Source organism: Eutrema salsugineum, unplaced genomic scaffold (assembly GCF_000478725.1).
Source record: "Eutrema salsugineum unplaced genomic scaffold, Eutsalg1_0 scaffold_4, whole genome shotgun sequence".
NCBI classification, from domain to species: Eukaryota; Viridiplantae; Streptophyta; class Magnoliopsida; order Brassicales; family Brassicaceae; genus Eutrema; species Eutrema salsugineum.
The window spans coordinates 4,141,437-4,165,526 of NW_006256686.1; the positions used below are offsets into that span (position 1 = coordinate 4,141,437).

A 24,090-nucleotide genomic window follows, 5' to 3' on the forward strand; every position below is an offset into this window, starting at 1 on the left:
GTTCTTTCAAGAAAGAGTATGCTTAACACCCTACTTATGAAAACTCAGTGGTGTCCTGGAGCTGAAGGCACTATCTTACCAATGCTTTAAAACTCTACTTATTAGCCAATGTATATTTTGTATCTGTTTGTTGGGATAATCTTGGGCTGCTTCCCTGCAAAATCTGAGCTTAATTTCCTAAGTACTTATAATAGATTTATAGAAAGACTTCACTCTATAAACATACTATAATAGATTTAAAAACATGAGAATGTTTTAAACAACAAACCATGAAGGGGGCATCGACCAACTAATTAGATTAACCAACTAATCCAGGCGAAAACTATTGCAGTTACTGGTTAGAAAATTTTTATAATTAGCTAGATACTGAGGACTTTTTTTCTACTCGGGTTTTGATTAATTTTGTATATAATGTCATTAGCATAAGTCGAGGATGTGAGGTGCATCGCTTGGGCACCTGAGAGAATTTGATAATAAAAAAAAATTGTATAAACATGCTGTTTTTTCTATCATTTTAATATGAGTAAAAAAAAACAATGACATCGACTCTTTGTGTGAACTTCTCCGTTCTTGCATGATTCATTGATTTTACCAACCTAACTTTGAAAAGTAATCAATGTTTTGATAATAAAAAAGGGATAGTAAAGCTGTTTCTTCCGTCCTTTAAATATAAGTCGAATTGACTCAACTTCTCCTTTCTTGCATGTCATTGATTTTACCAACCTAGATTTTAGATAATAATCATTGATCATATGATTGTGAATATCACAGAGGAAATTTTGGTAAACTAAACAAGCATTTCATCTCATTCATTACTCTTTAAGCCTCCACAAACTAAGAAAATGTACATTGTTTACTCTTTATACCTCCAATAAATAAAGAGTACACATCATCTATAACATCATCAGTTACTCTTTACGCCTCCACTAAACTAAGAAAAATGTAAAGATGCTTTTGCACCTAAGACTAACAAGATTTTTTTTTTTGGCATATTCCTTAAGTGTTCTTACATGTATATATATATATATATATATGCAATGTGTATGTGAACTGTGAAGTGTGTTTCACATAGTTACAAACAAAAAAGAAATGTTCGCAAAAAAAAAATGGTGATTCACCTTGTATATTTTCTCCACACCTTTATCATCATCCTCTGTTTCGCCATATCACCTTTGATCCTTGTTAGCATCACCACCCTTTGTTCTCAACCTCATACACCCCCAAAAAAACGATTCCTGAAACATCAACATATCCCTCATCGTTTGGGAGCTAAAGCAAGTGGAGATATCACCGCACCCTTCTCTCTTAACAAACCAGTAGCTTTATTGGTCAATGTATCAATTGGCAGCCCACCAGTCATATAGCTCGTCCATATGGACACAAGCAGTGATCTTCTGTGGCTACAATGTCATCCATGCTTCGACTGTTATCCACAATACCCTCCCATTTTCTACTCTTCCTAATCTTATACTTACCACAACGAATCATGCAAAACCTCCAAAGACTCCATACCTAGATTAACTATCGATGCCAAAACCAGATCTTGTAGTGGATACTCTGTGCAATTCATGGACAGTTCAGGGAGCAGTGGTACACTAGCTAAAGAAACATTAACATTTCATACTGTGGATGATGATTCTACGTCAGCCCCTTTACCTGACGTGATTTTTGGTTGTGGGCACAATAACTACGGTGAACCACAACAAGCAACCGGTGTCCTTGGACTAGGATATGGAAAGTTTTCGTTGGTTCACCGGTTTGGTTCCAAATTCTCCTACTGTTGAGGCGGCTATGGATCCTTCATACCTTCACAACGTCTTAGTCATAGGAGATACCAGTGCAAACACTTTGTGAGATACAATGTCGTTAGAGATCGAAGATGGAACATATTGAAGATGTTTTCAACGGAAGGTTTGAGAAATATCATCTGCCTACTAGAACTAGGAAGGTTAAACAGGAATGCTATCTTGGGGATTTTGTGCGAGACTTGGTCGACTCCGGATTCCCAGTTGTAACATCTCATTTCTCAAATGCTTTTTGCTTAGTTAGATGTGAAGAGTATGCTCATAGAGTATACAACAAATGCTTTTTGCTTAGCCGTGGACTAGAACATTAGAAGAAGTTTGAATATTAGAAATGTGACAGCCCAACAAAACTATAATATGGGATGTGATCTCGAAGCGCTTACAGTCTTCTCTAATGACGACTAAAATTATATAATTATATCGATCATCCCTATATAATTAAAAGCATGTAATATGTTCTTTATGTGGTGCTAATGTTGTAATTGATGGGAAAAATAAATGAATGAATGAATTAGTCACAATTTTTTACAGCTTCATACAATTGTGATTTTTTTCGAACTTATACTTGCATCTTTAGCTAGTGCAATTCATGGACAGTTCATGGAGCAGAGGTACACTCGCTAAAGAACCTAGTGAAGCAATAACGATGTAAGTCCAGCCCAGATAAACAAACGAGAATAAGAGATTAGAAGCTAATTTAGTCCCGATCAAACTAAGATACCTTAGTTGGGTGAACTAGTTGCCGCCGCCGAATAATATCAAAGTTATCCAGATCAAAACATCACCGGACCACACATGATTCATGATGGAGAAATCAATAACTACACACACAATCAGTTATTCTGTACACCACTGCCCAAAATCTAAAAAGAACACATCGATTATATATATGCATGCACTTGATCAGTTTCAGATCTCTCTTTAGACAACGAAAAGGTCAAAAAGGACAAACATAAATCAAATCACCCCCAAAATTATATTAAAATAATGTCGGTTGTTTAAATAATTAACACGAATCATACCAGTCGTAAGTACATGTTAAACGTTGTTTATATATATATATATATATATGTTGTAATTTCCTTTTTCCATTAGAAGAATGATTTTAAAGTACTTAATGAGAAATAATATTTAGCAATATTTTTATTGGTTAGGATTTTGAACTCGTGTAGTAAAAGTATTAATATTACGCTCGGCTTCTCGTTACGATCAATTTATGTTTATGCTCTGATTATGAACACAAACCTTTTCTATATCTCTCTAGTCTCTATAGTCATTCACCCCTAATATATACTTACTAGCTGATGTAGAGATTACATTGTTGCTTCAATGTCTTAACATCTATTCTTATTCTTGAGCCGTCATATTCCCTTCCTTCAAAAAAAATGGAGAGAGTTTTTTGTGGTTCAAAATTGGCGTTATAAAGTAGTACATAATTTGAGATCTCAGGCAAAAGGTAATAAGGCTTACTAGATGGGAATAGGGAGAGGCAAAAGTGTTGTGTACATAACAAGAACAGCTATTCGAATAGGTAATAGGGCTTACTAGATGGGAATTCCCTCTGTTACTTGCGGGACCTGTGCACCAAAAAGTATTGGAAGTTGCAGCAAAAATCCACATCACGTATCAACCGAATTCAACATTAAAATCCCTCCAGAAATAATCCACATTACTTATCAACAAAGCATAAACAGGAATAAGCTTAACAAGTGAAACCCATCTGCCATCTGTATGGTTTTCGTTTCTATTAATGGTTGTTCATTTGGATTATTCATTTATATCTCGTTTTAATTTCCATCAAAATGCTTTTAATACGAAAATTATTAAAATTTCTCTGCTTTGATCTAGTTTTTTTTTTTCTACAACCCAACTATTACATCACATGATCCAAGGATAAATATCATTTTGAAGATCTTTCATGCATAATTCTTTTGTTTTCCAAAAAAGAAAGCTCATATTTTAGAAAATAGAGGTACTCGGAAGAGACCCGGAAGGAACAAAAAATCCAAAACCGCCCAGACTTTTAAAACCGGGGACATAAAAACAAAACAAAAGATGGTTAATAGGTTCTTCAAGATTCCCACAGCGGGGACAACTCTTATCCGTTTCCATATGCTTGTAGGTTAGGTTTTGGCAAGTAGCAATACATCCTGATAAAGCTTGCCACATAAAATGCTTCATTTTTCTAGGCGTCCGTACCTTCCAAGCGTAGCTGTGATACTCGGTTCTCTTATGACATCCAAATTCTGTTCAAGTTTTGTTTTCCTAATCAGGTCATACCCGGATTTAATCGTGTATATTCCTGATTTAGTATGGTTCCATGCAAATCTATCAAAGGTACGGTTCCTACTAGGTCTCAACCCAAAGATAAGAAAGACATCCTCAAGTTGGAAAAATTCTCTCATAAGAGGCACATCCCATTGCTTCGTATCTTGACGGATAAAAGAGTAAACTAACACTCTTGGGTCCTGAAATCCGATCTGGGGGGTTGCTCTTGGTGGACAGGCCCTAGCGTTGGGGATCCAAGACTCACTCCATGCCTTCGTATTTAGTCTCGACCCTATTGTCTTCCTTAGTCCCATTTGGAGATACGGTTTTGCGACCAACATACTCCTCCATCCATAGGATGGTGAGTAGACATTTCGATCCTCTAACGGATCCGATTGTCGAAAATATCTTCCTCTTAGCACCCAAGCCAGAAGAGATGAAGGGTACTGAATGAGTCTCCATAGTTGCTTCCTAACGGGGCGAGGCTAAAACTATTTAGATCTCTAAATCCAAGGCCTCCCATTTCCTGTGGAATACAAATCTTGTCTCAGGCAATCCAGTGAATTCCGCTGCTAGTTTGTTTTGAACTCCACCAAAAATTGGCAATGGCGCTCCGAAGTTTGTCTGTAACCCCTTTAGGCGTAAGTGGGGACAGCTTGAGCCATAGATTTAATCTGAATCTCTTTTCCACCCTTGGAAAAAAGTCTTGAAAACCAATTATTAACACGATTACTTAGGCGTTCATGAACAAAAGAAAAGACTTTCTTCTTTGATCCACAGATTTGCTCAGGTAAGCCCAAGTACATGCCCATACCGCCTTCTGTAGAAATACTTATATTATTTTTAATACTTCGTTCGAGATCCGGGTCTACTCTATCCCCAAACATGATGCAAGATTTCCCCAGATTCAGTTGTTGTCCCGACGCCATTCTATAAGTGTTTATGATTCGAAAAATCTCCGCTCCTTGTTGGATATCCGCTTTACAGAAAAACAAGCTATCATCAGCAAAGAGAAGGTGGGAGACTGGGGGACTTGCTTGAGCTATTTTCAGCCCAGAGATTCGCTCCTCTTCCTCTGCTCCCTTGAGGAGCGAAATAAGGTCTTCTGTGCACAGAATATAGAGGAAATGGGAGAAAGGATCCCTTTGCCTCAAGCCCCTCGACGGTTTGGCATTACCTTTAGGTTCTCCATTAATAAGGACCTGGTATGAAACTGATGAGGTGAAAAACATCAGTAAACTGACCCATATCGATGAATATCCTAACTTGATTAGGAGAGCTTCAATGAAACCATATTCAACTCGGTCATATGCTTTGCTCATATCTGTCTTGATAGCCATAAAGTTCTCTCAACAATTTGTGTTGGTTCGGAGTGCGTGGAAATTTTCTTGTGCTAACAGAATATTATCTGTAATAAACCGTCTAGCCATGAAGGCCGGTTGTGTTTCTGAAATGATGTTTGGCAGTGTCTTTTTGAGTCGTTTATTGGCCGAAATTCCCCCATTGCTCTAGGTTTGTTTATTTTTGAGAATAGACAAATATTGGTCTAGTTAAGTTTAGGATCAAAAGTTCTGGAACTGAAAAAGTTTTTAACCAGTTTAACAATATCTTGGCGAATAAAAAGCCAGAATTTTTGGTAAAATTTGCTTGTCATACCATCAGGACCAGGATCTTTATCTGGGCTAATATCGAAAAGAGCCTCTTTAATTTCTTTCTCCGATGGGTCCTTCAAAAGTAATTGGTTTGTATTATCTGAGACTTTCTCGGTAATAAACCGGAGGGAATTTTCTGGGTCTGAAGGGATAGACGATGAGAAGAGGTCTTAAAAATACGTAGAGGCCACCTTTTCTATTCCTCTTGCATTGTCCACCAAATGTCCGTTACTATCTTTAAGGGAGACGATGCGGTATTGGCTCTCCTTTGTTTAGTGAGGGTATGGAAGAATTTTTATTTTTTATCACCGTCTTTGTGCCATTTCTCCCGACTCTTCTGTTGCCAGAACATTTCTTCTTCTCTAAGGGCAGCACAGAGTTTCCTCCTGATGTCTTCAATCTCTTCTAGTGTTGTATTATCATCATCTTGGGCTAAGTCCAATTGGTTTTTTAATTCTTTGATTATTTTTTCCGAGTTAGTCGGAGAGAATTTCTTCCAAACAGAGATGTTTTTCTGGCATTGTGCAACCTTAATTATGATGAAAATCTCGATGTGAGATTTCATCAAATGAGCCCCACCCAAAAATGACTGTCTCTTTAAAACCAGGCTTTCCGATCCATCTTTTATCGAATCGAAAAGATTTTTTCTTCCTTATGTTGTCAATTTTTATCATAGCTAGGACTGCTTTAATCTAGTCATACTTTTAGTCTTAATTTTAACTCTTAACGTACCATTTCAAACTAATTTTTTATCTAAAAAATATTTGTTTTTATTTTTTGGCGGGAAAATGGATTTTACATTTTAGGTAGGAAAACAAAATTTGAATTTAAAAAAAAATATATGTTTTTGATAGAAAAACAAAGTTTTCATTTGTGGCAAGACAGTAAAGTATACATTTTGATAGAAAAATAAATTTTACGTTTTTGGCGAAAAAGCAAAATATCATCATACATATTAAAAGCGAAGTGATTTTTAGCTTTCTAGCTCTCTCATTGATTTTGGAGATGATTAATTATTATCCTGTCCCTCACTAAAAAGATGTTAATATCCTTTTAATCCGTTCATATTAAGCTATGACTAAAATTACACTAATTGATATACAGACGAGCATACCAATATCTCCTACAACTTGATTTAGTTTAGCAGATTTGTAGTTGTTTTGACAATACTCTGAAGTGAAGACACAGAACCGTCAAAAATATAAAATACATCATCTGCAAACGATAAATAGGATATTTGGAGTATCTAGCAAGAGGATGATAACCAATGAGTCATTCCTCAAATTTGGTAGATAAGAGGCTAGAAAAGGTCTCTATAGCCATAACAAAAAGCAGAGGAGATGATCTCCTTGCCGCAATTCTCTTTTGTCCTTGAAGTAACCACAGAGTTCACTGTTAACACTTATAGAGAAGGAATTTGTGGTCATACATTGCTGGATCCAGTTGATGAACACTCTCAAGAAGTTCACCGCCTCAAAAATCTGAAACACAAACTCCCAGGTAACTGAGTCAAAAGCTTTCCTGATATCGACCTTTAATAGACTCCTTGGGGACACATTTTTCCTTTCAAAACCTTGAAAAAGCTCCATGGCAAGAAACACATTTTCCACCAGGTGTCTCCCTTTAGCAAAAGCAGACTGCGAAGGGCTGATTAAACTTGGAAGGAAACTCTGAAGCTGACAAGCCAGGATTTTAGAGATGATTTTATACACTGCATTACAACACGAAATAGGTCTGAAATCACCAAGATTATCCGCGACTTAAGTCTTAGGGTTACTATTTTTTTTTTATATGAACTAAATTTCATAATAAATTAGTTTTATATGAATTTGAAACAATAATGATTATCATTTTTTTATATGAACTAAATTTCATAATAAATAAGTTTTATATGAATTTGGAATAATAATGGTTATTATTTTTTTTATCCGAACTAAATAAGTTTTTTTGAATTTGAAACAATAGTGGTTATTATTTTTTTTATATGAACTAAATTGATTCTATATGAATTTGGAATAATGATAGATTAATTGAGACTTTTTTTTAAATATTGTTTATGGGTTCCGAAACTCTGGGTACGGCTCTGGTGATAGCCATGGCATTCTACTGCTTAAGAATCTGGCTAGAGGCAAAGAATTATTGAACAGCTGTTGTAAGATCAGGACCAATGATATCTCAACTGATTCTAAGAAACTCGCCAGTAAACTCGCTGGATCCGGACCAGGAGATTTTTAACATGCAAGCTGAAACCTCTCCTGACTAATCATTTGCAAATTAAAAGTGAAGAAATAGAGTTAGCTAGGTCACATAATATTAGAATAGTTACAGAGGGTGATATAACATGTCAGAGCAGAGTCATTTAATCACACTATGATCTTTATAACAAGACTTAAAAATAATTTATAATTTTTTATGTATAAAACTATTTTTGGAATAATCTTGCGTTACTCCAAAAAGTTTAGCTTTTGAGAACTAGAATCCAAACTTTAAGATCGATATATGTTTTGGAAAGAGAAGGTACAACATGTTAGAGGCAGAAATCCATTGAAACTAGGAGAGTTGAAAGTGCGAGTGGAGAGAAATATAGAAGCGAGAAGAAGACAAATCGATCTCATCATATCATGTTAGTTTGGTGGAACTATTAAGATTACCATTCAGAACCAAATTTTTTTTTTCTTCCTAAGAAGCATATATTTATGATTTTCGAAATTCGATATACGGTTGAGAGAAGAATTGCCAACATGGAAGAGGTGCATGAACAAACGTTTCATTATTCCATATTAGTACAAATCACTTGTTTAAATCAATTTAATAAGAAACAAAATTACAGTAAAAACTCTATAAATTAATAATGTTGGGAACTCTGATATTTTATTAATTTAATAGAGTTATTAATTTATAGATTTCAAATAAAAAAATTCTTTTTTATTAATTTTAAAAAAGATTGTATAATTTTTAAAACGTTCTTTCTAAAATTTAAGATGAGTTCCAAAAAGAAAATTAATATAAAATGATTAACAAGCAGAAGAAATTTGATTTAATATTCCAAAATTTTTATATATTTTGAAAACTAACTCATGTTTTAAAAACTTTGAAAACTAACTTTTTAATTAAATAAAAAGACACTTATACCATGATTTTTGAGAATATGCATTGAAATGTATTTAGTGTCTTGCATTGAATCTTTATGTAAGCCTGTGGAAGACTTTAAACGTTTTAATTATTTTAGTTTGAGATTTTTAGGGTTTTGATGGATTTTTTTAGGATAGGTCTTAAACTTTGGTCTCAAATCTGTTTATTTTGTTTGAATTGTTTTTGTAAAACAACATTCGGTTTGGTGATTAAATGGTATGGATTTTAGTTCTTAGTAGTATCTGAATTTTTATTTGAATTTGAATTCACCAAAATGTCAATCGGAAATCAGTAGAAGGCTGGTGAATGCATACCATGAGAGACTCATAATGAGGGAGAGGCTTAAGGACATTTAACCTAAATTGAAGAAGGATGCGTTGCAGAGGATAATAATCTCTGCAACAAAATCAGAGCTCCATAAGAAGCATTTTGATAAAATACTAATGATGGATCTATGAAGAAGAAGCTAAAGGTGGGAAGAGAAGAGATATGAATAAAGAGAGTAAGATATCAATTAAAAAAAAAAAGAGTGAGATAGAAGAATTCAGAAGAGAAAGGAAGGTAAGTAGAAGAAGAGAGGAGGAAGAAGACGAAAGGTAGAATGAGAAGAGTTATGAATGTTTTTGATTAGTTTTTGATAATTGTTTACAAGGTTGATTTTATCTTAAAATAATTGCTATGTTTGATTTTTCTAGGATTTTTTGATAATTTTAAATGCTAAAAATGTTAGTTTTCAAAGTTTTTAAAATAAAGATTAGTTTTCAAAGTATATAATATTTTTGGAATTTAAAACCAAATCTCACTTAAAAATCATCACTATACTCATATTTTAGCAGATTATCTCACGTATATGTTTATATTAAATTTTGTTTATGGTAATTATTAATTTATAATATTAATATGACGATATATATTTACATAGAAGTTTTATTAAAGTTTTTATCTTATTATTTTATTGAATTGTGTTATATTTTGAACTGCCCCAACTTAAAATTATGAAAAATTATTAATTTATAGTGTTTATTAATTTATCGAATATTAATTTATAGAGTTTTAACTGTAATCACAATCCTTAAAAGATTTCAATAAATACGTTGTTCCAATTCGCAAATTGAAATTCCTTATTCATCACTTTAACATTCGTTAATGATAAGAGAAAAAAAAAAATCATTCACATACATTGCTCTTTGTTTTTCCATCATCATCACTAACTAAAACCAAAAATTAAACTAAACCAATCTCAAAAGAGAACTAGTCAAACCAAACCAGTACAAACCAAACCACTCAAACCAATACCAATTACATGTCAAACTAAACCAACAAATCCTATCACTGATCTTCAGAAACATCGCAGATAGTTGTGGTGGTGGTTGTTATGGTTGATGTGTCCTTTACCGTGACTGTGACGGTGATAAGTCTCCTCGTCGATGATCTCCTGAACATGCTTAAACTCATCGACATGGCAAGGAATAGTAATCGGACCGGAGTGTTTGAATCCGTACTCTTCTTCCGAGTCTTTCAAGAGTCCCAAGAACAGAGGATGGCTCAAGAACATCAATGGAACCACGAATCTGTGTAGACCTTCTTCATCTCCTTCGTGTCCCACCATGACCGCAACACAGCCTTGTGGAACATGATGATGATGATGGTTATGATGATGAAGTATTGTGGAGATGTGGAACGTGAAAGTGAAACTTGTTGATATGTAATATCACACTAAGGGGTAAAACAATAATATTTGAATCAAAAGTCTCGTTTTATTAGAAGATAGTTCAGAAAAATACAACTTGAGTTAAGGTCGTCGTAGTTTCGACGACCTCGTTAACAAAGGGAGAACTCGAAATAAAGTTGGCGATCTCAAAGTCTTTCAAAGGTCTCTCTCTGCTGTTGATTTGCGGATGCCTCGAATGAGTGAAGTTCTTCCCTATTTATACGAATTCTAAGGTGGTTTGAGAAGAACTTTCTTTTTCCTTCTCGATATGGGATTTAACATTTTCTTCCCCGATATTTCTGGAAATCCTCCGTGAAATTCGGGAAAGTCGGCCAATTTCGTAAATTGGACTTTAATGGGCCTTCTAGAAAGTCATACGTTGGCCCAGCCGATTTAACCTCGATTCCAATCTTCGTAAACCGAGGTCTCTTCGGACCGGTCTCGATTAATACCGAGTTAAACCGGGGGTGCGAAGTACACCACCAACAAAACTTGAACACCATCTGCTTGCTCTGTTTTGGGCTCGGTTTCTGTTCTTGTTCTTCAAAACCCATTAAAACAGCTATCGAGAAACACGACGATTGATTGAAACGATCAACGAAGGAGATAGGAAGTAAAAAAAAAAAAAAAAACCCGCTGGTTTTGAAGGTTTTTTCAACAAGGTTGATGTCTTAAAGACGGCAATAGAAAAGGGCAAGGAGGCAAGGATCGACAACAGAAGAGATAATGAGAAGAAATATAGAAAGAGATGAGTCGGTGAGATATCTGAGGATGTTGCTCATGCTAGGCTAACATATATTTATACAGAGAAAGGTATTACATTTTTCCTTCTTTGAGGAGATTAAGAGGATTTTGGAAAGGGAGATCTAAGCGTGTATATCTGTATATATATACACACTGGTCTAGAGTTTCGCTTCACCGGGCACACTGCAAATCTTTTTCTCCGATTTTATATTTGGGTTTATTTTCTTTAATTATTTAATGACCTCAATTGACGTGGTAAAGATTGCACAAGGGTTAGGGTTTACCGACTGAGACTAGTTACAATGGTTGTTTATTCAACTGTTGAATAATTTATTCAACTGATGACTCTTCACAATGATGTGTTGAATAAAAAAGAAAGATGATGTGGATTCAAAACTGTTGAAAAGATTCAACAAGCGTGGAAAAAATTGTGGAGTATTCTTATGACACATGTTCAATTATTATTGGTTGCTGAGATTCTTGATATTTTTCCATTCCCTCCAATCATTCAATATCAATTATTTTTTTAAAAAAATATATATTTGATTTAAATTTTTTTATATCAAAATTCATCATTTTTCAAGATCTATAAATAGAAACTTGTTTCATTTCATTTGGATACAGAAAAAAACCATATTTTTTAAATATATTTAGTCTCCAAAAACTCTTATTTATTTCTATTTTTATTTTTTATTATTATTTTTTAAAATTAAAATGTAAAATAAAAAGAAATGTTTTTCAGATTTTTTAAAAAAATTTTAAGTATTTAATTTAATTTTATTAAAATTATTATTAACTTTTATTATAAAAGATATAAAAATATAAAATAAAAGTAATGGGTTAGAGTGTTGAATTTTTTATTAAACAAAATCATTGTAAGTATAAAAGTTGAATCGTGTGTTGGATGATTAGGTGGAAGAGAGAGAAGATGATGTGTAGTGTTAAAAGAGAAAAAAGAAGGTATTGAAAAAGAAAACCATTGTATATAGTCTAAAGAGGCTTTAATGTTTTGAATTTGTTGTATATAGAAATATAAAAAAAGACCAGAGTTTTGAACAGTCAAATATCATTTTTTTAACTAGGTGGTAGTGGGATGGCTCCCTTCTAGTAGAAGATTCGACTCTGTAGGTCTACGCCAAAGATCGGAGTCTTTCTAGATGTGGAATTGTCATATTATTAACTTTTGGTCATCCAACCATATGAGCTGCTACTGAGCTTACATGAAAAGGATGTTGGACCTAAGGGGGATTAGTATGGGTCTGAAGGACCTGGGATTTACCTCTGGATATCAAAAAAAATATATATATCATTTTTATGTTTTCTATCTATCTATATACTTATTTGTGTAGTGATTTACTTACGTGTTGCGCTCACAGCGAGTTTCACAACCTTTCGCTTACGTGTCAGCTCCAGAATAAGTTTTGGCTGCAAAAAGACTGTTTAGCCCTATTAAACAATTATGTGTTATTTTTTAATTAGTTTTTAACTGATGATGTGTAAAAAAACTTAAAACAAACAGGTCTAAATTATTGTGGTTTAATACTTAATTCTATGGTCAACCAAACCGTTTTAAAAAATTTATAAAACCGAAATTTACAAAAATTAAACAAAAACGTTTTTCGAAAAAAAATTAAAAAAATGAATCTTCTATATCTTTTAGTGTTAACCATTTTTTATGTTTTCAAAATTTAGAAAAAAAAAATATAACAAAAATGTTAAAAAAAAAAAATCTATTTAAAAAGCTATAGAATGTCGTTTCAAAATAAATAAATAAAAACAAAATTTTATGCTAGAATATCGCTAAATATTGTAATGTTTACGATTTCTTAAGTTTATAAGTTTTCGATTCTTATGATTTAGTATGATTTCCGAGAAAATTTTAGTAGATTAATATGGATTTTTATGTTAAAAATACAAAAATAAGGATCATTTCTAAATCTTATATGAATTTCTAAATCAATTAAAACACATAAACGAATAACAACCTCTTAGTCTATGAAATTAAAAACTAATTTAATAAACACAACTCTTGCTTTTAGATTCATGATAACTTTAATTTTGAAACAAAAAAATTAGATGTATACGAAATGAATTTAAAACTAATTTAAAATCACAAAAGATCAATGAATTAAATATATTATTTGCCAATTTTATCTTGAAAAGGTAAAGACCATATTTTTTCTGGTAACATATTGGTGGGGTAACTTTAAATGATTTTTCAATTATTATATCACTTCTTTCAATAAACTTGTATAAGTTTTTTTCATCATATTCAGTTTCATTCTCATGATATATGTTTTATAAATCTTCAATATAATTTCTTCAAGAAGACAATTATGTGGGCCAATTCTTGTGAAATCTTCATTTAGCCATGCTTCACTATAAAATCTGCCACATACAAAAACATATTATATACTTATGTCACGTGGCAAAGAAATTAACAAAATAAAATAAAACATATCGTTTAAGATTATATTTTTTGGGTTTAAACAGTGAGCTAGACAATGTAAGATTATATTTTTTGGGTTTAAACAGTGAGCTAGACAATGTAAGATTATATTTTTTGGGTTTAAACTGTGCCCAGCGAGACACTAAGATCCCATAAACCATTCAGGCACAATGTTTTTATTTCCTAGTAAATCTTAAGATTCACCTTCTCAATCACGAATCCAGTATTATATATATCAAGTGAAGGTACGGCTTGTCAGTATCACAAAATCTAATCATCTCATATATAGCCATATAGGCCTTATGAAATTAATAATATAAGACACATCTTCCCACCAATCATCATTCACAATATTCTCTTTCATTAAGTTTGGTTTACCTATGTCATCGTCTCTAATGAATAGACCACTCATCACTTTTGACCATGGCTTTAAGGGCCCTTTTGATAAATTTCATCTTCTTAAGCATCACTATTCACAACGATGGAAGTAAATTGAGTATCAATAACCAAAAGTAACTTAAGAGGAGAGAACTTACTGAAGATTGCTAGTCTCATGTTATGGTTCATGGTGAAATGTTTGATTAGATTGCAAGAACATCCCCATGAATTACTGTTATCCAGTTGCACTCCTCATATTTTGTTTTGCATTTGTTTCCACATTCTTTGCTGCGTAAACGTTTTTTAAAGAGAGATTAAGAGTATGAACAACACATAGTGTCCAATAGATATGAGTTGCTCTGCGCTTTCGGATATCCGGTTCGGTTCCGGGTCGGATCCGAAATGTTTCGGGTATTTTGGTTCTCAAGGTTTGGAACCAAATAGGTACCGAAATAATTTCGGTTCGATTCCGGTTCGGTACCTGTCGGTTTCGGATCGGTTCGGATATTAAAGTTTAGAACCGTAAATTACCCGAAAATTTCGGTTCTCTAAATTTTTGGTTCCTAAACCGGGTAAACTACCCGAAATCAGCAAAATTGTATCCGAAATCACAAAAAAAACCGTCAAAGAGAAGTTCCAAACTTAAAAGAGAAGTTCATACATAAACTAAAAACAAGTTATGCATCATCCTAAACCAAGTTCATACAACAACAAGTGCCGAATCAATAACCAAACTAAAAACAAGTTCTGAAGAGTAGAAGTGCTGAATCAATAACATTGTCTAAATTCAGACTCAATGAGAAATGGAAACAGACATAGAAGAGTAGAAGCGAGAGATGCAACTCCTGAAAGATGACCTGCGACTCCTAAACCCTGCAAAAAAAGAAAAACATGAAACGATCAGATAGTGGAATGACAAGTGAAAAAGAAAAACATCATACTATCTGATCTAAACGTGGACTTCTTACCAGATTTATGTCATTGTTCATCATTGACTCCTTAGTCTTCAATATTTAATTCTCCAAACTCTGTATGAACATTCCAATGACAATAAGTACTTAAAGAAGTCAACAATAAAACAAAAAAAATCGAGTAGACAGTTTACCTTTCTGAAGATCATCCTGGTCTTCAACATCATCAAGGAGCTGTTCAATGGTTATAGTCCCTTTGCTATCCATACGAATCTCCCTCTTCAGCCATTGCTCTGTACACATCAACACTTCTAAAGCGTAGTGTGTCAAGCAACTTCTCGAAGGATCCAATATGTGACCACTAGTGCTGAAAGCAGACTCAGATGCAACTGATGAAATTTGCATTGCTAGGACATCTTTAGCCACTTGTGATAGAACTGGAAATTTTAGGCTATTAACTTTCCACCATGATAGAACATCATACTCTGTTCCTTCGAAAATGTGTGGATTTTCCACATTCTCGGACAGATACAACTCAAGCTCAGTAGAAACTTCTTGAAATCCGGTTTCTTGCACCAGCTCCATGTAAACCAGATCCATTCTCTCATAACGTGTTCGACCAGCTAATTCCATTCTGCGGTTTCTGCTTCTACCTAACTCTTGAGACCGAGGCTGAGATGATGATCCACTTGCTTGTGTCGGATCAGAAGTAGCAGAAGTTGATGCATTTGAGGTTCTGTTCAAGGAACTACCAATCTTACCATTATACTCTTCAAACAACATCTTCAGAATTTCCATGACCGAATCATACATTTCATTAGCAACCATACTATCTGGTCCATATAGCTTCTCAAAACAAAGCTTAGCAAACTTCATTTTGTTCCTTGGGTCGAACACACTAGCCACTATCAACATCCTATTCATTTCTGTTTCAAACCCAAATGGATTCCAATACTTCCCTAACTTAGACATCATATCATCGGCTTTCTCCTTCAACTCAGTATCAGGATCAAGGGTCAATAAGACTAAGTTTCTTTCTATGGTCAATATCTCATTATAACACTTATGTGCACGAGGTGAATTAGTAGCAGAAAGCACTAACGTAGCATTGTAGAAGATGATGAGGAAGTTTAGAAACCTGTCTATCTCGTCCCAATCTTCTTGAACAGGAGGTCCAATCCTCTTCGTCCCATCCACTCTCTCTTTAAAGTAGTCATTATACAGCTTGTCCTCAGCAACCATCTTCTCAAATGCAAGCCTGAAGTCCATAGCCCTACTCAACATTAGATATGTCGAGTTCCACCTGGTCTTGCAATCGAGAGACAGACTCCCCCTTGTCATCTTTGCAGTGTCAACCCGCAGCTCAAAAGACATCTGCCTTGGTGTTGAAGACCTCACAAAGCCCACACCATTCCGAATGGCACAGACATGCTTGTCCAGATCGTGCAGTCCATCTCTCACTATGAGATTGATAATGTGAGTACTACACCGTACGTGTAAGTACTCACCACCGAGAACCAGAGAATCTGCTCCAACTTGAGTAAATTGTTGCTTAAATCTTCCAATGGCAGAGGAGTTGGCTGTTGCATTGTCAACTGTGATGCAAAAGACTTTCTTGATCTCCCAATCAGCTAAACAATCTATAAGAGCAGCATAAATTTTTTTTCCTTTGTGATCACAAACATGCTTGAATCCGATGATCAAATGCTTCAACTGCCAATCTCGGTCAATGAAGTGGGCAGTGATTACCATGTAGCTAGAGTTGGTGGTGGGAGCTGTCCATATATCAGTGGTCAGGGACAATCTCTGCTTGCGATCGCCAAGCACCTTCTTCATCAGTGTCTTCTTCCTCACAAGCATCTCGTAGATGTCCCTTGTAGATGTTCTCCGAGATACAGGCTTGCACAATTTCACTATGTTGCAAAAATGCCTCCAAGCCAAGCATTCCACGAACGAAAGAGGCAACTCACCTATCACTATCATCTCATTCGTAGCCTCTCTCACCACAGCATCAGATACTCTACAAAGCTTCATACCATCAGGATCTAGTTGCTCTTGATTCGAATTCTTTGCTGCAGCCCACCGCATGATGCTGCTTACAGAAGAAAAAGATGCTTCCTCCAGATTGGAGGTGCCGGATGATGATGCACCATGCCATTGACTTCCCACAGTAATGACAATTACACTTGTCATAGTTCGCCTTCGTTCTTGTGTAGTGGTCCCAAACAAATGATCTTGTTCTTTTTTTTCCCTTAGCAGTAACCTTCTTTTTCCCTTTCCCTTTACTTGCAGAAGTAGGCGTAGGAGTCTCAGCTTCATCCTCTGTCACCTCTAACTCATCATCCATATCAATATCAGGATCTTCATTCATGTTCGAGTCTTCTGGATTTGAATCCATCTGCAGTGTTTTATGTGATTCGAAGAATAAGGTTTCTTTATTCTTACTTAACAATATTACACTACCAACACAAGCAAATCATAACTCATATGCAACTTCACATATCCGACATTCACCTAATGAAACTAATAAAACATAACTACCATTCACGATTACATTCACCTAAGCTAACCAGATTCTACTTGAACATTCACGAAATAACAATTCACAAAGCCAAAGATTCACGATAACATTCACCTAAGCTAACCAGAACATTCACGAAATAACAATGCAGAAAGGCTAATGACTATTTCATTTAAGAAGAAATTTTAACACAAACACAAAAAAAAACAAAGGCAAATGAACTCTATTTGTTAAATAAAGGTAAAGAAAAGACTAATCCCCAAATCAATTTCATATTTTTGCACTGAAAACCTTAAATCCCCAAATCGATTTCATTTTTTTTAAAAAAACCCCTAAATCCGATTTCCAAGAGAGTGATGACAAATTCATAGTATAAACGTCCAAATAGATGATTACATGAACTCAATTTGATATTTTCGCAACCAAAAACCCTAATCCCCAAATCGATTTCATTTTTAAAAAAAACCCTAAATCCGATTTCGAGAAGAGTGATGAGAAATTCGTAGTATAGACGTCGAAATAGATGATTAAATGAACTCAATTACATATTTTCGCAACCAAAAACCCGAATCCCCAAATCGATTTCATTTTTTTTAAAAATCCTAAAATCGATTTCATCATTATTCAAACGATTTTCAAGTATATGTTGACAATTTCATAGTGGAAACGTAAAAAAAAATGATGAAATGAACTCATTTCATCATGATTCAAACGAAAACCGTAAACCCCAAACCGATTTCATTTTTTAAAACCCTAAATTCGATTTGGGGATTACAATAAGAGAAGAGGAAGATACTTACCTCTGGCTGGTTTATGGATGCAAAAGACGGTGGAGCCGGCGACACGCGACGGCTGTTCGGATTTGCAGATTCCAGCTTGGTGAATCAGCGGATCGGGTCGTGTTTCAGAGATGAAAGAGATTAGGTTTTTGTGTAGTCTCGATTTCTTTCTCTTTTTGGGTTTAGAAATTTTTGTAGCTTTTGTTGTTTTCTTTTTTTTTTCCAATTTTGGATATTGGGTTTGAATTCAATTAAAGCATAGTCCCTTTATTTCTTTTCAATTTGGTAAAGCCCACAAATTTCCCACAAATTAAAACCTAATTAAAATCGAGAAAGCCCATCAAAATTATGTTTCAGATATTCGGTTCGGATATTCGGTTATCGAGTAAGAACCGGAACCGATCCGATATCCGTGGATCTTCAAACCAGGATCCAATAGATATTAATCTCAAATCCAAAACCGAACCAAACCGGTTATTTCGGGTCGGTTCCGGTTTGGGTATCGGTTCCGGTTTTTATGCCCAGGGCGAGATATGAGGATGCGTACTCTCAGTAAACTCTTCAGCTGCACAACGTTTTGATGCCTTACTTCATTTATAATTTCTTTCATCAAATTAGCAATGAAGAATTTATCTTTCATTTGACCAAAACAATTCACGAAGAGACTGGTCTGAAATAAAACCAAATCAATAATAGAAGGACTCATCAAATCAACACAAGAAACTGGTCTATAAACTACTAGTCACAAAGCAAACATAAAACAAAAACACCGCCATTTGATTCCATCGATTGGAAGTGCTCTCACTACAAATAAAAACAATCAATTTCTGACTACCAAATCTGTCAGAAATTCGTCAGAAACAGCTCAGACGGATTTGAAACTCTCGGTTCAAAGCTCGTCGAAAATTAATATCTGTCGGAAATATGTCAGTAATTTCTAACGGACTCAATCCGTCAATATTTTGTCAGAGATTTTTGAAGAATTTTCTACAAATTTTTCACAAAATTTTCTGATTGATTTCCAACAGGTATTAATTTTTGACGGATTTTTTAAGGACAATTTCCAACGATTTTTGTCGGATTTTGAAAGAACTAAAAAAAAGTGATATTAAACTGAAATTCAATATTTAATGAAAATTGATATACAAAATATTATATAAATAAAAATACTTAAATTCAATCTATTAAATAAAAGTCTTAATTATCAAACATAAATACAACATTTTTTTACTAAGATCATAAATACAACATATAAATTAAAAATGATCAGACATATAAATTCCAAAGAATGTAATTATCATTTGTTGAGTTTCTTTACCACGATGAATCTCGCCAACTTTTTCTATATCTAGATTCAGATTCAAAATTATCGAGAAAAACTCAGAGACAGACATTGCCTTCGACCCACACAGTTTACATAGTCACATCCAAAATTGGGCACTTTCATCAAATGTGAGTTTAAAAGTCTTGTTCTATACAAAATATAAACAGTTATACACACATTTACATACTTCGTTTTTACAACTTGGAATCGTAACCACAGATCAGACATAGCGATTCCGTAGATAAGACTTACATTGATCTTAGTCGATATATTGAGAGAGCCATTTGAATCCTTCGCTGTAGCCCATCTTCCTTACAATGCTGCACATGAACACCTAAAGGGGACAAACATTGGTTCCTGCTAGATTCACTTTACCTTTCCCGGTGGTGAAATTAGTTAGGCCTGGATGATAACGCAGCTCTTCTTTTGATGCAGCATAGGGCAAGTCGATTTTTTTTCCAAGAACGAGGAACGAGACATTTGCTAGGGATTCATCTGAAAGAAGTCCGTCAAGTTCCTTCTTTGAAATAGACCACATGGTCCATGAAAGCCTATATATTGTAAGAGAGCCTAATGAGTGTCCTAGGATCTCACCCAAAGAAAGTATCATATTGATAACACCGTATATTGATAACATCGTATTTTGACCACTTTTATGGATCGTTTTTAGATACTTTTTCAATGCTTTTTATTTTTTTAAGTGTTTTTATTATGATTTTCTAGTATTTGTAGTTTCAAGACTCTTTTCACGAAACTTAGAAAAAAAACTTAGTAAAATAGATAGAAGACCAGATTTTCAGCTCAGAGTCAAACCACCAGAAGTTCACCATCAAATAAAAACATTTTCACCGTCCAATCCAGCTCAAATTTGGAGACCTTAAAGATGGAACAATCAGCTTTCCAGCACATTTGATATCAAGACAATCCAACGGTTCAATTAAAAGTTACGCGAAGAGCAAGATGTCCTGTCAACCAGCCGGCAAGCAATGCTAACCGCAGCCAGCACCCAATTTACACCGGTCACGTCTCTTCTGACCGCGGAGAATGGTCTATTCGGCCTAGAAGCCCATTTCCAAGCCCAAATCGATTCCTTCATTTGAAGAAACCCTAAGTGACGCCCATAAATGACTTGAGCACTATAATACATGTTTTAGGAACCCTAGAACGTATGTTCTTTATGCTTTTATACTCTTTTATGTTTTTGAATCCCTTTTACGTTTGTAGTTGTTTCGGGAGATAGAGATCTATTTCTTGAACCCTTTTTGTTTATTCTTCATATCGATTTCAGTACAACTTTTCAATACAATGTTTTTGCTTTCTTTAATCATGTCTGAGTAGTTCTATTGTTAGGTTTAAGGGAATTTTCGATGGGGACCATATATGTTCGATGAGGATTCCATTAGCTATTAAAACTGAATCCTAGAACTTTTTCTTCTAAACTGATTTTTAATGCATGGGAGTAGTGTCATGAACTATAATCTGATTTAGGTTCGTAATGTTGCAAAAGTTTTCATTAGTAGCCAGATCTAGTTTGAGAAAAGCAATTCTTCCATAGGAGTGGAAACCTACCTATAGATGAGCTGTGAATGTTGACGAGTCTTAAGCAAGCTTGCATCTTTTCCCTTCCGGGGCCAGAATAGAAACATACTGGTCAAGGTTGCGAGAGATATACTTGGTTATGATCACGAGAGTGACGTAGTCATACGTTCGTGACTCGAGCTAAGATATTTTAATTACTTTTTAGCAATATTTTTGAAACGTTTATCCCTAGAGACAATTTTGCTGAAAACCTAGCGTCTCGTCTTTATAAGTTTACACAGATTTTCATTCAAAATTTTAGTCATTAGGTTATTTTTCATTTCCAGCCGATTTTCATTCGAGTTTTAGATTAGATTTTCTTTAGTTTTTCCAGCCGATTTTCTTAAATACTTTTCCTTTTTTCCTTTAGTTTAGAATTTACATTTTAGTGACAACCCAAAACCTCTTTAAATTTCGACCAGTTCTAAACTTCCTTACTTCATATTTCTTTCAAAAGCTTTTGAAGAAAATTATTATTTTTCCCTGTGGATTCGATTTCTAAGTACTACAATCGATTAGCTGTGCACTTGCGGCTTTATTGATTTCTATTAAGGTAAAACTTGTTCCCGCACACAACACCACATCACATATTCGTTGTCAATTATTTTTGTTCGCAGTTAGTGACTAGCAAATCCATGCAATTTGAGTTCAGTGACCCCTTGTCACCTAGGCGGAAAGAGAGAAATTACTCACGGGTTTAAAGGTGACATCAGCAATGCCAACATATGTTACATCGTATTTTTGGTTACCCAAACTTATAACTACAAAATTAACTAGTGTAATGGCGTTGTTCTGGTAGATTTCAAATAGCCAACAAAAAAATGCATTAGTTTGCGTAAAAAAAATTATGTTACAGTAAATCAGATAGGGAATTGCCTTTCAAACAGTAGATGTCTTTAATACTACTTATGTCAAAACAATTATAATATCTATGGACAAACTGGATTTATTGTTTGTGTGATTTTTTAAGGGTTGATATTTTTGAATAATAGACCCCTTCGATTCTATATGGTATTACTCCCATCATATGGATAGAGGAGCATTATATCGGCTAACCTATAGTTAAAAAAGGACTAGTAAAAAAAGTTGGTTCAGGTTGTTCTATTTTAGTATAGAATAATCTTTAAATACCATCTATTCGCCGAGGTCAACAACATGTAGAGGACATAATTATTACCCAAATCTTATGGTCAATATATCATCTGATTGGCCCAGTGACAAATATGTAGAATGGAGGATTGATAAACGCAGTTATTAACTCGAATGATATGAAAATTATTCATAGCATGCCTATAAAATAATTATAGACCAGATACACTCAGATGAAACTTAACAAAATGATGTAGGCACCAGGGGTGATGCTACAAGAGTGGTGAGATGGAGTGCAACAATTGGCCGATGGGCTCGCCTTGTATGCACTAAGAGATGATGATATGGAGATGGATCGAGATGAGGCAAAGATAATTGGCTGATGGGCTCTCCTTATCTTCACAAAGTAATGAGATGGAAAGTGAAACGAGTGATGGAGTGAATCGATGCCACAAAGCTTATGGGCTAGATTTGATAAGTCAAGTTGAATCCAAAGAGAAAGGGGAAACCACACAAACTCCGAAAATAAGCATAAAGCTTAAAACTAGAGAACTCTCATATCTTAATTCATTTTCAAGTCTGTCTATTACAAATGAAATGAGTGAGCTTATAAAGAAGTCTCACACGTTTTTACAAAAAGAAAAAGTCAAATAATTTACATAAATTAGAAATCAATCAAAGGTTTGATTGATATAGCCTTTATTGCTTGAGTTTTGGTCAAATGTGGAAAATGTGAAGGTTCCTTGTATCTGGACAATTTGGGCATAAAGAAATAACGCCTTGGAGGTCTCTTTATGGTGTGGAATGTGTCCAAACGAGCTGGGTCGAATAAATCAAGGTGATATACCTGTTTGACCATATTTACTCTAATTGGCGTCGGATATAGAAAGTTGAGGTGTGGAGAGATCCACTTGATATCCTGCGTGTTGGTGCACCTTAAGACACTTCTAGGAGCTTCTAAATGTAGTTCAAACACTCCTGGACGCCAAAGATACGTTTCAAGCCTCCCAAACTTGGAAGGTTCCAAATAAGGCAACTCGGAAATGGTTTGGTTTAGAAATTGAATATCTTCCCAACCAAAACCAATCTTGGTATGATTCCAATTTTCCCATATTCTCTGATTAACCAAGATTGTAGAACAAGTCAGTTTGAAGCTTAATTCCTCCTGGTTTGGTCGGAAACCTCCAATTAAGACATGCATGTTCAAATCGGGTAAGTTGGAGATCACCCAATTTGTAAGTTGAATAACTCCTTTGTTTGAACTCTGATTCGGCTGATTCAACTTCTTGACGTCTTCTAGTGTGATGTTTGATGGAGCTCTGGTTCAGCCTCTTGTCCGATGACCACATCACAAAATAAGAAAGATATACGGTTAAGTCAGGATATCAAATCGAACAACAACATTCATATAACAGTTCTAATATTTTCTATGGTCTAGATTTAAAGAAATTACAGGCCCATACATGAAAGCTGAAATACTCTTCGAAATTAATAAATTTTATTTGGCAAGCCATATCAGGATGTCTTTCAATGTCAGCTAGAAGAATGAATTATGATACACAATGTGTAAGGTGTAGAGCAGAAGAGAAAATGACAATCGTATTCTTTTTAAATGTCCTCCAGCTTTTCAAACGTGAGCTTTATCCTATATATCCACGCTTTCAAGTGTTTTTTAATGTCATTGGTTTAGTTTTGATCATCTCTTTTAGAAACTTTCAAAAGAAAATCAGAATATATTTTCTTAGATTG

General features: G+C 34.4%; 1 protein-coding gene, 1 long non-coding RNA gene and 2 pseudogenes across 2 annotated transcripts; 1 reads left to right on the forward strand and 3 right to left on the reverse strand.

Annotated features, from left to right (window-relative positions):
* The first annotated feature begins 1,106 nt into the window (after positions 1-1,106).
* LOC112084387 lies at positions 1,107-2,210 on the forward strand (annotated as a pseudogene).
* Positions 2,211-10,196: 7,986 nt separating this feature from the next.
* On the reverse strand, positions 10,197-11,122 carry LOC18013908 (annotated as a pseudogene).
* Positions 11,123-14,995: 3,873 nt separating this feature from the next.
* On the reverse strand, positions 14,996-15,317 carry LOC112084580. Its single transcript, XR_002898247.1, has 3 exons — positions 15,245-15,317; positions 15,108-15,167; positions 14,996-15,012 (listed from the first exon to the last, which is right to left on the reverse strand). It is a non-coding gene; the product is annotated as an uncharacterized LOC112084580 (long non-coding RNA).
* Positions 15,318-15,331: 14 nt separating this feature from the next.
* On the reverse strand, positions 15,332-17,448 carry LOC112084388 (zinc finger BED domain-containing protein RICESLEEPER 2-like). The gene is made up of 3 exons (XM_024153513.1): positions 17,235-17,448; positions 15,510-17,122; positions 15,332-15,343 (listed from the first exon to the last, which is right to left on the reverse strand). The coding sequence occupies exons 1-3, from the start codon at positions 17,446-17,448 to the stop codon at positions 15,332-15,334; spliced, it is 1,839 nt and encodes a 612-aa protein (XP_024009281.1).
* Between the last annotated feature and the right edge of the window lie 6,642 nt (positions 17,449-24,090).